Source organism: Mya arenaria, chromosome 11 (genome assembly GCF_026914265.1).
Source record: "Mya arenaria isolate MELC-2E11 chromosome 11, ASM2691426v1".
Taxonomy (NCBI): Eukaryota; Metazoa; Mollusca; class Bivalvia; order Myida; family Myidae; genus Mya; species Mya arenaria.
Genome location: NC_069132.1, coordinates 27306109 through 27322344, shown reverse-complemented (window position 1 = coordinate 27322344; position 16236 = coordinate 27306109). Strand labels below are relative to the sequence as shown.

At 35.0% G+C, this 16236-nt stretch overlaps 1 protein-coding gene across 2 annotated transcripts; it reads right to left on the bottom strand.

Moving 5' to 3' along the window:
• Positions 1 to 1183: 1183 nt before the first annotated feature.
• Positions 1184 to 11093, bottom strand: LOC128209699 (delta(14)-sterol reductase TM7SF2-like). Of its 2 annotated transcripts, none has more exons than XM_052913860.1 (11): positions 11007 to 11093; positions 10728 to 10785; positions 10171 to 10413; positions 9865 to 10023; positions 9169 to 9361; positions 8604 to 8798; positions 7360 to 7583; positions 6245 to 6413; positions 3810 to 3890; positions 3159 to 3281; positions 1184 to 2912 (listed from the first exon to the last, which is right to left on the bottom strand). In XM_052913860.1, exons 2-11 carry the CDS (start codon positions 10731 to 10733, stop codon positions 2752 to 2754), a joined length of 1554 nt encoding a protein of 517 aa, XP_052769820.1. In that variant the 5' UTR covers positions 10734 to 10785; positions 11007 to 11093; the 3' UTR covers positions 1184 to 2751. The 2 variants fall into 2 exon arrangements, with proteins under 2 accessions (XP_052769820.1, XP_052769821.1); XM_052913861.1 differs by having other exon boundaries at positions 10908 to 11011.
• Between the last annotated feature and the right edge of the window lie 5143 nt (positions 11094 to 16236).

Sequence of the window (16236 nt, the reverse complement as noted above, 5' to 3'; positions counted from 1 at the left end):
CTGCCAAACTATGCCCAGCATGGTGTATCGCAATGGCAAGTTGTTTTGAAAATCCTATAATGCTTGGTAAAATTAAAGGGGCTGTACTCGGTATGATAAAATAGCGAAAAAAAAAAAAATGTTGAAAACTGACATGAACTTGGCATTGATGTGTACAATGCATTGAAACTTACTAACTGAAGTACCACATAGTTTACAATTTATTTAAGTTTAGCAATTATTTCGTATTTTTCCATTAAAAAACTTTAAATTACTGGGTATGTCTACCAGGTAGAATTTATTCCTTATGCATGATTGGCTGGTCGGTGTTATCACGTGATATTACCGAGGTAGGTCTATAGCTTAATTATGTCACCTAATCAGAGTTAGCCTTCATAGCTCAGTGGATACAACGCTGGACTGCAATTGGAACCTGGTCTCCGATACATTTTGGTACTTTTTTCACAATTATGATATCAAAGGGTAACACATACTATTAGATAATTGTCCTGATATTTGTTACAGAAAAAACTTTTTTTGGTGCCAATCTGGTGTACAGTCCCTTACAGTTAAAGCCCACACTAGGCTGAGTCAAGACCAGTCCTCTCGACAGTACTTATTTTGACATTAAACCTTCAAGTGTGATCATTAAGGTATACCTGGGTCTTGTACGTAAACGCTGTCATCATGGTGAAATTTCATGGCATTTTTTTTTTAATCCTACAATATAACAATGTATGTTCAAGATACAGCCTGGAGAAGGATCATTTCAACCTTTGAACTCTAAGCATGACCAAGGTCTTGTGTTTGTAATGCAATCTCATCATGGTGAACCTTCATTGCAAGTTTTTTGAAATCCTATATTGCATGGTCAAGATACTGCCGGACAAGAATCATTTCAACGTTTGTTCTCTAACCTTGACTTGAGGCACACCCCACCTGATCATGGTGACTTGACTTTGACCTTTTGAGGTACATACCTGGGTCTTACGCACAACACAACACCTCACCATGGTGAACTTTCATGGCATGCATTTGGAAAATCATATATTGTGTGGTCAAGGTAAAACCTGGACAAAGTTCAGTCTCTTCAGGCACACATATACATGGAACCACCACGGGGCCAACTATGTTTTGCTCACTGCAAGCAGGTTTGACAAAAACCAGTACTGTTAAGTACATTTATAGCATAACAAACACCAAATTGTAAAAATAATTTTATTTACAGACTTTGGTAGACAACTTGAAGTTTGACATTTAGAGTGAACATGATTTAAAATATTCAATTGCCATTGAAATAAGACACACAGAAATGACCATTGAAAATTTTAACAATCTTTCTTCCAAAACAAATTTCAAGATAGCCCTATATCATATATTAGTAACTAAATTATCTCATATACCCTACCATTATATGTATATTTATTCTAGAATGTTGTGACTTGTTTGGATGTAATAAATGCTGACATATGATTTCATATAATATTACAATTGTATTGTTTGTATTGAAAGATAAAGAATTCAATGAGCAAAATTTAAACACTGTATCATAAAACTTGAATTATGAATAAGAATTGCCTTATCATTCAATTTCAATAGACCTTAAGAAATCCGTAAAAATGCAACTTCGTTAATTCTAAGAAATTGCACACACAAATATCAATGTTGACATTAGTAAGTATTTTGTAAACAAATGCTAGTTACTGGATACAAGATATTTACAAGAAATTACAAAGTAAAACAAAATACTGAAAGGTTGTAAGACCAGGAATAAAATATTTTCTAAAAGGAGATATAAGGAGATTAATATCATTGTATTGTTAAAATTTCACAAAATAAAAGCTGAACAATAGAGTTAAAAACCTTTGCAGTGAAACTAACTTATCAGCTAATTTTGAATAAGTTAATAATACTAATGTACAAATCTACACATATACATTAAGTGCTACCGCACTTGCCTTTTAGCCATGATCTTTGAAGGTTTATTCATGTACGTTAAGGCATTTTGCTACAAAAAACTCTGGAATCAAAACTGTCACTAAAGTGTTAACACCAAAACAAAACATGCAACGCTGATATTCAAAAGCATAATAAACAGTGTACGAAATTTAATCAACTGTTTCATCTCATTAAGATTTTAAAGGTTGACTATTGATTTACCAAATTAAATGTAAATATTGGTAAATACATACTTTAATATAACCTTTAGCCATTCCTGAAATGGGAGGTAAGCACTATACGTTATTGTATGAGATCAATATGAAACCTGGCTAGAAGCATTATAAGTGCAAAAGCTTAACTGCATTCAATTTCACTAATGCATTGTGAACATTGTTGGCAAATAGTTTAATAGTTTTATTATGCCTTCCTAAAATCTCTGAAAAAAACACATGATTGTGTTAAAGCCAAAATTTAGGATTCATCTTTGAAAATTTATGATTATGATTATGATTGTCTAGAAGGTAATCGATATATAAAGTACATTTCCCCATTCCTGAGATCTTATCTTTATACATATTCAAAACTATTACAAGCTTTTTTACCATTTTCGCAAACATACATGCTTTAAGTTGTAATTGAAGTGAAGTTACAACTTTTCACGTCACAAAACCAGAAACTGTATTCATACATATTTTGTACATGCACCATTCAATATGACCATGAAAGAAAGCAAATACAATAAAAACTTGAGTTGAACAATAACAACATGGATCAGGCTAATCAAACATAATCTCTATGAAATGAAATGTTGGTCCCGTTGATTCTTAAGCCCTAGTACACATACGGAATGATCCGGTAGGGTACTCTTTCACAGTACTTGTCCCATGATGCCCGGTATTTCTTCTGACATATGTTGCTGTCACGTCTCTCTCGATGAACTAGGAGGATGAAGAAATAGATGGGGTAGAAGTAGGGAAGGATACTGGAGAAACCTGGAACATTGAGAGAAAAAAAATCCAATACATTCAGTGACATTGTATTTCTATTAATTCAATCACAAATATTAAATTATCAGTGACGAAAAATAATATCATAATGAACATTTTGATTTAATTTAAACTGAAATTAAGTGTATTTCATCTAGGATTGAGGAATCTTGATGATGATACATAAATAAACAAACTACCAATCTAGATCAAATTCTGTCTATAAATCCATTTATAATTAATATCAATTACCGCAAGGCAGGGACCAGGCAATAGACATGATGATGTCACCAAGATAGTTGGGTTTGCGACACAGGCCCCACCAACCGGACACTAGCAGTCTCTTTCCACGGCTGGTTGGGATAGATTCAAGATCTGAAAAGCAATTGGAAATATTAAAGTTTTAGTATTTTAAAATTAAGATGGCATGGTCATACAGCCAGATAAGCAAATAAATCAAGGCGATTTCCAAGTCATTGAAATTAGACTTTCGGAAGTCCGAATTCTCATACTAGTGCTAGGCGTCAAATTTTTATACAAGCCCTGCAATATAAAATTCAGAAATTGAGCAAGCCCGAAAAATATTTTACCAGTGCAGGGCTTGTATTAATTTCGACCACTGCTTAATTACACATATCTGTAACTAAGTAACCTGCAAAGAACCCTGATGACATTCAGCGAAAAAGGGCTATTTCTGAAACTAGCATCGCAAAAAGCACTACAACCTTTGTCTGTTGTTTCTTCAGTCGTACAAGAACCACAACTGGGTAATTAAGGCTAGAGTTATGTGGCTTTAGTTTCTGGCAATATGTGTACCATGTTGAATATAATGAACAGCCTTCAAGAAATAGCAAAAGTTCTTGCATTAGAATGCAGACATCAAGGCTATTTATAAACACTTACGAGCCAAGGCAGGATTATTTGGATTTTTTCTGAACTCATTCTTCTGGGAGTTGCTGCCACGGAAAATGTAGTATCCAGCACCTGCAGAAAAAAAGCATAAATAAAGAACATCAGGGAAATCATTGACAGATCACTAAAGACGACTTATTGAATTTATAATGATGGCCATAAACATTAATTAGGTTTGTTACCTAAAAATTAAATATAAATGGTTTGCATATAATTGTCAATTCTGTCCATTTAAGGATCATAAAAGTTGCCCAAGACAAAATCTTTTTTAATTTAGGCATTAGTTTCTAGGATTTTGTCCAAATCACACAAATTTGATAACAAGAGGCACATCAGTGCCTGTGCTCCACTGGCCAAAAGGTTCAAGCAAAGACCACCTAACGAACATTTTCGTCAAGTTTCATAGAAATACAATCATCAATTTTTGAGGAGAAGTTATTTAAAATAATAAAAAATTTTTTTACTTTAATAGCTCTGGCTGCCATGTTGTGCAGTGGACCGAAATGATTTGGGCAATTTGAGTAAAGGAGCACCAAACAAACATTTCTGTCAAGTTTTATCGAAAAAAGGTCATCGGTTTCGACGACAAGTCGTATAAAGTTTTTTTTATTTTTTAGCTCTGGCAGCCATGGTGTGCAGTGGACTGGAACCATTAAGAAATTTTGGTTAATGACCACCCAAGGAACATTTCTGTCAAGTTTCATCAAAATCTGATCATCGGTTAACATTTAATCTGAATAGATTATGAAGCAAATATCTAACCTGAACAAGAACTGACGAGATAGAATCGACTTGGTGTTTCACTTACACTTTTCGGCCATTTAAGTTACTAAAAATAGCTGTTTCATAAACTTTCAGAATGTCACTTAAACGAAAATTAATGTTCAGTCTATATATACTTTCCTATGTATAAATGTAAGGTTTTTAAATTGATCTTTTTGTGAGAACTTTATGCTTATATGTTTACTCATAAATTATTATTGTTTAAAAATTATTTAAAGATGCTATACGTGAAAAATTAAGACATTATTTTTTTTCTATTAAAGGGAGGTAATTCAGTAGTAAAATGTAATCAAAGCTATTAAAGCATGGCATTTCTTTTCTAACCATGTTGATATTATTACAGTCTATTCAAGCAAGATGCCTTTTGTTTTTACATAGTACCCATAGGTTCTGAAAAACAAGGAGCACTATTCCCAACAGAAGGATGTCACTCCCTATCACTGCATGAGCATCATAATAAAGAAATGTTTACTCAAACTGCAAGCTGCTCAATTGAAATAGGTATTTACCTCAAGCATACAGTTTTATAATGTGGCAAAATAGTCTACTAGATTGTCATTCGGACTAGTAAAATATGCCATTATGCTAGTCCAAATGGCTAATAGGTTAAAAGGTTTTTCGTGAAGACTGCGGACAAGAAGTCCTTACAGGTTTTTCTATTTTTAACTCTCGCAGCCATGTTGTGCAGCGGACCGGAACCATTTGGGCAATTTTGGTTAAAGGGCATCCCGATGAACATTTATGTAAAGTTTCATCAAAATCTGATAATCGGTTTCTGAGAAGATGTAGTTTAACGTTTTTTTCTATTCTTAGCTCTGGTGCCCATGTTGTGCAGCAGACCAGAACTGTTTGGGCTATTTTGGTTAAGGACTACCCAAGTAACATTTCTGTCAAGTTTCATTGCAATACGATCATCGGTTTCTGAGGAGAAGTCGTTTAAAGGTTTTTCTATTTTTACCTCTGGGGGCCATCTTGTGCAGTGGACCGAAACCATTGAAGCAAATTTGATAAAGGACCATCCAAGGAACATTTCTGTTAAGTTTCATCAAAATCTGATCATCGGTTTCTGAGAAGATGTTCTTTAAAGGTTTTTCTATTTTTTTGCCCTGGCAGCCATGTTGTGCAGCAGACCGGAACCATTTGAGCAATTTTGGTTAAGGACCACCCAAGGAACAATTCTGTCAAGTTTCATCAAAATCTGCCTATCCGTTTCAGAGGAGATGTCATTTAAAGATTTTGCTATTTTTAGCTGTGGCCGCCATATTGTGCAATGGACCAGAACCATTTGAGCAATTTTAATAAAGGACCACCCAAGGAACATTACTGTCAAGTTTCATCAAAATCTGCCGAACCGTTTCAGAGGAGATGTCGTTTAAAGATTTTGCTATTTTTAGCTCTGGCGGCCATATTGTGCAATGGACCGGAACCATTTGAGCAATTTTGGTAAAGGACCACCAAAGGAACATTCCTGTGAAGTTTTGTCAATATCCGCTTATCAGTTTCAGAGGAGATGTCGTTTAAAGTAAAAGTTTACGCACGCACGCACTCACGACGGACAATCTGTGACGACATAAACTCCATGGCCTTCGGCCAGTGGAGCTAATAAAACCATATTAAATATATAACAATAAACCCAGACATACCATTAAGGAAGACAATGGCCATTAGGCAGTACCAGGGCAGCTGAAGGGGATGCTCTAAGAGGTAGCGTCCTTGGAGGCAATAGAGGAAGGGTACCCAGGCAAGGTCACCAAAACTCAGCATGAACCCAAAGCCTTCGTAGATGATGTCCATCGTGGTGAGAATTGCCTCCTTTATGTTGATTTTAAAATACATTGCAGTAGCTTGATTGTCATACACAATAATTTAGAAACATTGAAGTTGCATAATAAATAGTTAAATTTCATTTTAATCTGTTTACCGTTAACGGATATTCAAAACAAGTATATAATCATTTAAAAAAGCACTAAACAATGCATTTTAGAATTTCATTATCATGTTTCAAAACCACGAGCAAAAGTGATAGTCCCAATCCTAGTTTATGCACAGATTACTTTAAAAATATGCATCATGCAAATGTGAAGAATAATAGGTGTTGAGCAAAATTTATCAGAATTGGACTCAAGACGCAAATAAGAGTTTGTCACCTGCTTGGAGCAAAGCAAACTATCAATATGTCAGCTGTTATATTTGCTTGAATACAATAAAGTTTCACTTTTATGTCAAGTTGTATGATCAGTGTTTTTTCAGTTTTAAGGTGATGGGCCTTTGATAGGGGAAAAATATTGTTGTTTTGGCAAAAAGGTGAAATGATTCATAAAATGTTCAACTAGTTTTTCAACCTTTTCTTCAACAAACATTCTGACATATTTATGAATTCAATGAACTCCATGATCTTCAGGGGGCTTCGCCCCCTTGGCCCCCACAAGGGCGCTGCCCTGGACCCGTAAGGGGGCCTATCGCGGCCCCCTTAACCCCCCGCGAAAAAGTGGCGACAACTTTTTAGAACCCAGGGGGAACCCTGAATTGCAGTGCATGGAATTGCTACATTTCCTGTTTTAGTGTTAAGAGGTCAATGTTCCTTAAAAAATAATAATAATAAAATACTTTTCAGGAGAGGAATGGACAAATCTCAACTTTAAAAAACACCTTTTGGGCAAGTTTGATATTTTGACTGATGTCTTATTAGGAAACATCATTTTTGTAAATATAGTCCGCCAATACATAAAAATGAAAAATAAGCACACAACTACTATACCTCAAACCAGAGGGCATCAGCAATGTACAAAGCTTGGAAGAAAGCAACAGCTGCTAGAGATGGATTAAGCTGTCCATTCTCCTGGAAATCCTTGACTAGGAACACAAGATTGATCATCACCCAGCCTATAAGCCCAGGCCTCATTTCACAGAAAAACTTGAAGTCAAACAATCCGATGCGAGGGTTGAGCTCGTGTCCCATGAAGAAATCATACGGCCAACAGCCTGAAAGATATTGAATAATGGTTCAGGTGTTTTTCTCTGTGAAGGAGTGCATCAGGCTAACCCTTTACAAGTGGGAGAGGATTAAGTCAAAATCAAGGATCTACGCATGATGAAAAAGGTCATTGTCAATGAAAAAAGAGAAGTATTTAAAGTTAATTTACAGGTAATAGCTTTAAAACAATACTTAGTCGGCTATATTTTTAGTAAACCACTTTCATTGCTGCTTAAATGCTCCTCTTGGGAGTCACAACCATGGGTCCTGAGCAAAACTTTGTTAGCCTTAGACAATGCTGCAAAGTTTTTTATCCACTTTTTTAACGGGTATTATGATAAAATTAAATCACCAGTAAAATGAGTCACTGCATCTGACTCTGAGTGAAAAATGTTAAAAAGAAAACATTGATGTTTACTGCTACCAGTGCATCACAGTGTTGTTAATGTTTGTCTGTATTTAGTGCAAATGCTTTTCATCAGGGCATCATCAGGAACAATTATAGATTACTGAGGATACATTTTAGGTAGATTTAAAATGCCTGTTTATGACTATCCAATGCAATAAATAAAACTACCTCTCCAGCACCATACTTCCTCAAGATAGTAGGCTTGAGAAACTCATTAAATTTTGAGATAATTTCCAAAGTATGACTTGGTCAATAAAAAACTCAACATTTTAACTTCTACCACCAATGTGACATTGTCAACACTTTTAAACAAGGGCACCTTCGAAACATCTGACATTTCACCGTTTACAACTTACGATGGCAGATTTTACCTATGCATGAAGGACAGCAAGATCAAAACAGTGGTCGAAATTAACACAAGCCCGCAAGCCCTGCACTGGTAAAATGTCATCTGGGCTTGCACATTTTCTGCATTTTATATAGCAGGGCTTGTTAAAAAAATTGATGCCAAGCAATAGTATAAGAATTAGGGCTTGTTCATCCAAAAGTCTAATTTCGATGACTGTCAAAAGGCCAAGAAATTTTACTAAAAAAGGAACTAACTTTTTATTCAACATACCTGTGTTTCCACCTGGAGCAAGAGCACTGGCTGGAGCTCGTCTGGCCTTGATGTAGATAAATAGTGATAGCAGGAAAGAGAATACAACTGCGGAGGTTGCTAGCTGTAGGAACTTATCGTAGACGATAGTCACAGGAACTTTAAAGTACAGGGCCACACAGAATGCAAGAATACTGACAACATAGGCGAAGAAACCTGAAATAAGATAAATACGTTGAATGGTACTGTATATGACAAGTGAATGCCTTAGGGCTATTCCAGTAAAACATATAACCCACAGGTGGGGGGGGGGGGGGGGTAATTTGGACAGGGTATATTTTTTTCTGTAGGGGTGTGGTATAATTTAAAAGTGCCTTCCCCCCAGAGGTTATATTTTAAACGGAATAATTCTTATATTGGACACACTTACATAATTATTAAAATATATACTAAAATGGTAACTCAAGAAAGAAGATAAACTGTTGTTCTATTAATAATCAGGGCTTTAGATAAATATATTCAAAAATCATTGAACTGTCAATGACAAATGTAGTATTTAGCAAAAAAGTTTTTCCATGAAACATACCATTACACCTATATTTCAGGCTCTGGTGATTTCCAACAATAACCCTTGGACCCTGAACCACTGGACCAACTGGCAACATGTAGAGAACAGCTTGGAAAGCAAACCAGCCAAGGAAAATCAGGGTGGCTTCCAGGTCGAAGAAAGCAGACAACTTGCCTGGACAGGGGGGGATTTTCTGAATTGAACAACTCTTCTGGAAACGAAAAGGACTTTCACCTTATTTATTTTCAACATAACTATAAAAGCCATGTGCTTCATAGTGAATACAAATGTTAGCGTTTTCCAATTTTCAGTAAAAAAGGTATAACTTTACACTCATTTAGTCATGAGTTATTTGCCTTATAATTGTAATACAACTCGGATAACACTGACAGTCACATTCTCTAAATATGTGCTTTTTGTCAGTGGAAGTTGAGTTATGGTCAAGGTTTTTACTATTGTCAATGCAAATAACGCAAAGGCTTAACTAGAGCTCAATTGTTGTTGTTTTAAAAGCAACAGAAAACTAATATGCTCATTGTCAAAATTCTGAGAAAGAGTGGTGACTTAAGGTCTTAATTTTTTCCATCTGTTTACAAATACAAACACTGAAACACTAAATAAAATAGCTTAAGTATGATAAATTTCCAAAAAGAAATAATCTATTTCGTTTCCAACAAAGGCTGTCTTGAAAGAGATGTTAATGAAAAATCAAACCTTAGTACAGGCCATATTGACGTAGAACATAGTAGCTGGCAGGAAAAAGATCATCAAAGTTGCACCCAGTGGGCCTCCAAACTCGTGAGAATGTGTAGATTTCTTACTGCTTTTCTCTGTAACAACAGGACTCTTCCGTTCAACCTCTGGTGAAACGTCCTATAATTAAAATGTAATCATTTTGAAAATCAAATAAAAACAAAAACAGTACCTTGCCAAATTCCTGTTATCATCAAAATAATAAAAACAATTAAAAAGCACATCACCTTAATGGTTTTTTAAATGATCAATGGAAAAAAAACTAACCTTGCCCAATGTGGCAAGTCTAGCAGACATTCTTGTAGGTGTCGACACTTTTGCTGGGTTCAATGTACGATTTGGAGTTGCTGGTTTCACTGTTGTCTTTGTACGGGCTGGGCTACGTCCACGTGCTGGGCTACGTCCACGTGCTGGGCTACGTCCACGTGATCTACTTCGACTCCTGCTACTGCTCTTGCTGGTTCTGCGACTGGTCCTCGTCTTTGAACTCCTCGAACTTCTGGATCGGGTCTAGTTGACAATCAAGATACTTAATGCTTACACTTTAGAACATCATCAAACTAGTCAACATGATATGAATACATATGGCATGTATGCTACTCAAGTTTCCATAAAAAACTCTGTATAAGCACAATTGCAAAATAACACAAGACTTTAGACTTTTACATAACACTTCAGAATTTAAACTGCAAACTATGATCTATAATTAGAAATAAATACACCATCAGCCCATGTCATGAACTGTTTGTTTATTTTTAGATACGGGTATTTAGTACGTTAACATAATTCACTTTCGTTTTGAAAAATGAGAATCTAAATATTACCGGCATGGCTGCTATCTTCTGAGTCCTATGTCCTCTGATGCCGCTGGGTGTCTTAATTCTGTGGGTAAGAAAAGTTCAAACATCGAACCAAGATCTACTTTTCTGCATGAACTTTTTAAATTCAAAAATGCGAATATGGCAAGTTGTCAAACTCATATACATAATTGAAATCACATGCACCTTGGGTTAAAATAGGGTATGTCGTTCTCAACCTACAGCAAGTTCTCTGGCACAGTTAATTTCAATTAAATTGAAAAGGTAATACATGAATATTATTACCCTCGCTCGTAGATTCCGTCTTGTGTACACAAAAAGGACGCTTGACATACTTGGCGGGCACTTCTCCCATTGGTTGATTTAAAGGTCAGATGTGTCATGTCTTTTCATTGGCTAACGGAGACGAGTAACAAAATTAAGAGGATACATTAGACTAAAGTATTCACATGACATGAACATATTTGAAAGATTGAAAAACAAAGATAACGGTGTGTAGAAAGATTCCATCATTTTAATAATGAGCAACTTTGAGTCAGTTGAATATTGACACCAGGGGGCATTTTCAACGGATGACGGGTCAATATTAAAAGTTGAAAACTGACCCGACCTTAAATTAATGACACTTCGCGTGTAAATTATGACCCTTGTTGAAAATTGGTTAAGGGTGAATGAATCTTTGATCATTTCCTCCAATACATTCAAATCAAATCAAATCAAATCAAATTTTATTTTCAGTCGTTATGACATAACAGAGAAAACATTAGCTATGAATAGCTATTGACCGACTACATATATATATTATTATAACAGGCATATAACATATTTAAGTATCAAAGAAATTGTACCTAACTAAAAGTGAATTAGCACATGATTAAGACAAAAATACAGATATCATATATATACAGTCTCCGTGGCCTAGTGGTTAAGGGTTCCGCATACGGAGCGGGAGGTCGAAGGTTAGAGTCTCACACGGGGCTTGTTCTGACATGGCCGGTTGCCGACCCAGCAGCTAGTTAAATCGAGGGGTATCGATTGCCTTCCTGCTAGGCGCCTGGCATTTGGGATAGAAATCGGGGTTAAGATTTTCACGAATATAGGTGTCTCATAACCCCAACGGACTGGCCCTTAACTAAGAGGGGTGACACTATAATAAACAAACACTTTACTTTTACTTTTACAGTATACACATTTAAAAACTGGGATGCTGGCACTAATCTTGACCGTAGTCTAAGAAAGATGAAATTTATATAAAAAAAACTGAAAAGAAAAAATAGCACAAGTGTGCATTTCTTAAAAGGATATATATACTAAAACACATATCAGCTTGAATCAGATTCAAGATGACCTGATTAGCACCAGCCTCTCAGAAGTTGCAGCAAACATTTATGTAGTGAACATGCAGGCACATAAATATAATTTAAAGCAAATGTAAAGGAAAAGGATATCTATGACAAAAGCACTGATTAGAAATGAAATTTTATGCAAACATAAAATTATTTAAGGAATTGTTAATTTAGTGGTATTTAACCATGTCAGCATCCTGCATAAATTATTGCCTCAGCTAATCACCTTTGAATTTTATCTCATGTGGCTCTGAACAGCCAATCGCGATACGTTGTAGCCATTACTGATATAATTTTAGCGTGGGCGAAAGCCTCGGCATTTTATTTTAGTTTTCATATAATACAACACCACCATCCCCACCACGTTCCGTTTAAATATCTGTCAGTTTACAAGGTCGGGAAATGAGCTTATCTAACTGTTTTTCATATCACATTTAATTGTGAACACATCATTTAACCCCATGTTTTTCTTCATATTTTCTTACCATATGTCTTGTTAGTTTTTTGTTTCTCTTCACCAGTTTTGTCAGGCACATGCTATTGACACTTATGTTATATTTAAGGATACTTCGTAAAAACACTTTTATGGCATTAATAAATGCCCTATTTTCTTGGCGTTTTTTCCACCCAGCTATGTATTTCGGGAAATGTTATTAGACACATGCAATTGACACTTATGTTTTATTTTACGATATTTCGTAAAAACACTTTTATGGCAATAACAAATGCCCCATTTTCATTTAAAGCTTGTGTTACGTTTTCCCTTCATCCATACGAGTTCGACCCGGCCTGTCACTTAGTACCTTGACGTTGAACAATACATAAATAGATATGATTGATGCAATACAGGCTAGGTAAGCACTAAGCATAACTAAACTAAAAAGCATGGCAAAAGCAAAGTATGGCAAAAGCAAAGCATAACAAAATCAAAGCATGGCATAATGACAACAAACAGTCAGGGTAAACTTGAAACAAAAAGAAGGGAAGGTTTAACTATGAAAAGCGCAACAAGAACACCTAAAACTCTGTCCGTTCCATGCGTTGACCAAACTCCGAAATTGACAAGAGGTTTGTTTCGTCACGAAAGTGCTGAGGGAGTGAATTCGTAGTTTGGGTGCTGCTGACCGGAAAGAGTTGAGGCCATACTTTGTGGTCCTTACCTGGGGTATCTCTGCGGTTTTGCTATACCTAATTAAAAGAATAAGAGTTGTTTTTTATTTTAACTAAATCGTGAAGATAAACTGGTGTTTGTTTGTTTATGATCTTAAAGGTTTCTATGGCAATAGTTCTTAGTCTTTTAATTTTTTATGATGGTAGATGTGACTTAATTAATAAAGAAGAAGTTGATGTATGGTCATTGTAGATAAACCGTAATGCTCTCTCTTAAATCTTTTCAATCTTATTAGTATTTACTTCTCAACGGAAATGCCAGGTTAAGGGACAGAAATTAAAATTTGACATAATAAAAGAGTAGTAGATGATAAGTTTACCTAATTTGCAGAGATTTTTCCCAATGCGTTTTAACACATTTAATTGCCTTGATGCTTTCTTACAGGTGTTTGAAAAATGAGTATTGAAATTTAATCTAAAATCTATTGTAACAACTTATAATTTTACTTCTTCTACGCATGGGATGATACTATTCTCAAGTTGGATGGTTAAATTGCACTTTTTAGATTTAGGACCTATAGCTATGGCCTGAAATTTGTCTGGGTTTGCTTGCATTTTGTTATCTGAAAACCAGTTTATCAAAGAGATACTGTCCTGTTCTAGGGTGTTTTTAACATCATTTATATTGTGATCAGAATGTGACAGAGTGTTATCATCAGCATAGTTATATAATTTACTTTTGTTGAGAAAATGGAAAATATCATTTATGAAAATATTAAACAATACAGGCCCCAGGATAGAGCCTTGGGGCACTCCCTTATAAATATGTTTAAAGTCACTTGTAAATTCACCTAGTTTAACGCATTGATTCCTATTGCTGAAAAAGCATTTGATTAAGTTAAGTGCATTTTCACTTCCACCGTAGTATTTTAATCTAAGGATAAGCAAGTCATGAGTACGGCAGTCAAACGCTTTAGAAAGGTCCATCAGTACTGATGCTACATATTTGTTTTCATCTAGTGCCTGTTTCCAGTCATCAATGATTTTAAGAGTGTTGTTTGGCATCCGAATTTTGGTCTAAAAGCAGACAAGAATATATTAAAATGTTGTTCAAAGAATTCAACTATTTGAGTGTTCATGGCGCGTTTAAAATGTTTTGACATTGCTGGAAGAATACTGACTGGACAATAGTTGCCCTTCTCGAGATTACTGTTCTTTTTATGTAAAGCAGTAACTAATGACTTGTTTACAATAGAAGTAATGTGATTGGCGATGACAGGTTTAGCTAATTTTACCAGTTTAGATGAAGAGTTGAACCGAGTTATATTTACATGAGATGATATAGAAATATATAATATATATATATATATATATATATATATATATATATATATATATATATATATATATATATATATATATATATATATATCAAGTGCGGGTAGAAATAAATTACTAATTGTATATTTTCGATATTTATATCATGCATTCACATAACTGCTGCATGAATCTCAGTCCAATGAAGACAAAAAATAATCACCACAATTTTGCTGATTAAAATGTATACGATTAAAATTAATTTTTATACTTTAGAAGATAACTTACCATTTTACCGTGGCATGCCACTAGAGGAACCGTGCGCGTGTGGACTGGCTGTACAGTTGATGTTATCATTATATACAGTGCCAGGCTCATCCATCTTACTTTTTGTTTTTGTATGCATGCATATAATGAGAAACGACTTGATAAAATATTGTTCCAATATTGTACCCAATTAAACTATATGCTTTTATTTTCAGGCCACCGGCTCATTGTTTTATTTTGAAATATGTATGTTCTGTTGTTGTTGTTTTTTTTGTTATTCATGTCAGAAAATAGTTCATTGAGCACGGCCAATGTTTCTTGTTATCATATGTCCGACTTAAAATAAAGAGTATTTCATCTTGTATCTCGTACCACCCACGCAAACTGTAGTCATTTTTAACCACAATCATAAGTTGCATGCAGACTTGGAATATAATTGTTGATGGTACTTTGACACGTGTCTACCTGAACGGCCATTCTGAATACAACTTTGAATAGTGTTTTCGTGAACCGGGTTCGTTCGTGTCATCAATGTTGGCACTAAAGTGGCATGGTCAACTAAATAATAATCATAAACTATAACTATAGGCATTGTGGGGGAACGGACACCGGATATAGCTAAAAAATTGATAAATCGATAAGCGTTTGATTTTGACACATGGAAAGTTTTCTATCATTTTTTTGTATTTTATGGTGATATATTTATCAAAATTGAAGAGTTGTGAATAACTTGATCCTGTGCAATATACGACTTTAATGGAAATGTATCTCCTCTTTTGTATAATAGCCCAATTCTCGCCGAAAGTTGCATGATCGCTCACATGTTCATTTATGTGGTACGATTTCAAACATAAATCAACAAATTAAAAATAAGAATAAAAACTGAATCGAGCGATTTCATCGTAATTACATTATCTAGTAATGTGTGAAATATCAATACGATATGTTTTGTTGTTACGGAGATATTTATAACTTTTGATGCCCTGGCGGTGTACTGGAGATAGGTGAAGCAAATAAATAACTGCACAGGGGATAGCTATTAAGTCGACTGAGTATATAAACGATGTATTTAGAATAACGAGACTGTGATAATGATTACGGCCATTTACCTTTACGCGAGCTCGAGGGAAATTGTTTGATGTTGTCCATATCGAGGGATGAGAGCAAAAAAATGTTGCTGTTTTTTGTATCTGTATGCACTTAAAACTGTTTCATTCATACAGATTAGTTAACCATGATGTGTTTTTCACAAGCATCAACGTTCGAGTCGCAAATATCTAAATATTTGAAATACGCCGGTAATCTGATTTATTGAGGAACACAAAACATATGGCCGTAAAATTATGTGGTGTTTGCTATTCATATATATAGTAATGCTTTGTAAATCAAGTAGGTACATTTTTGCACACAGAAAGTCATCAGTAGGGAATGAGATGTGGAACACGTGAAGCTGTTTTCTAAGCTTGGGCCGATGT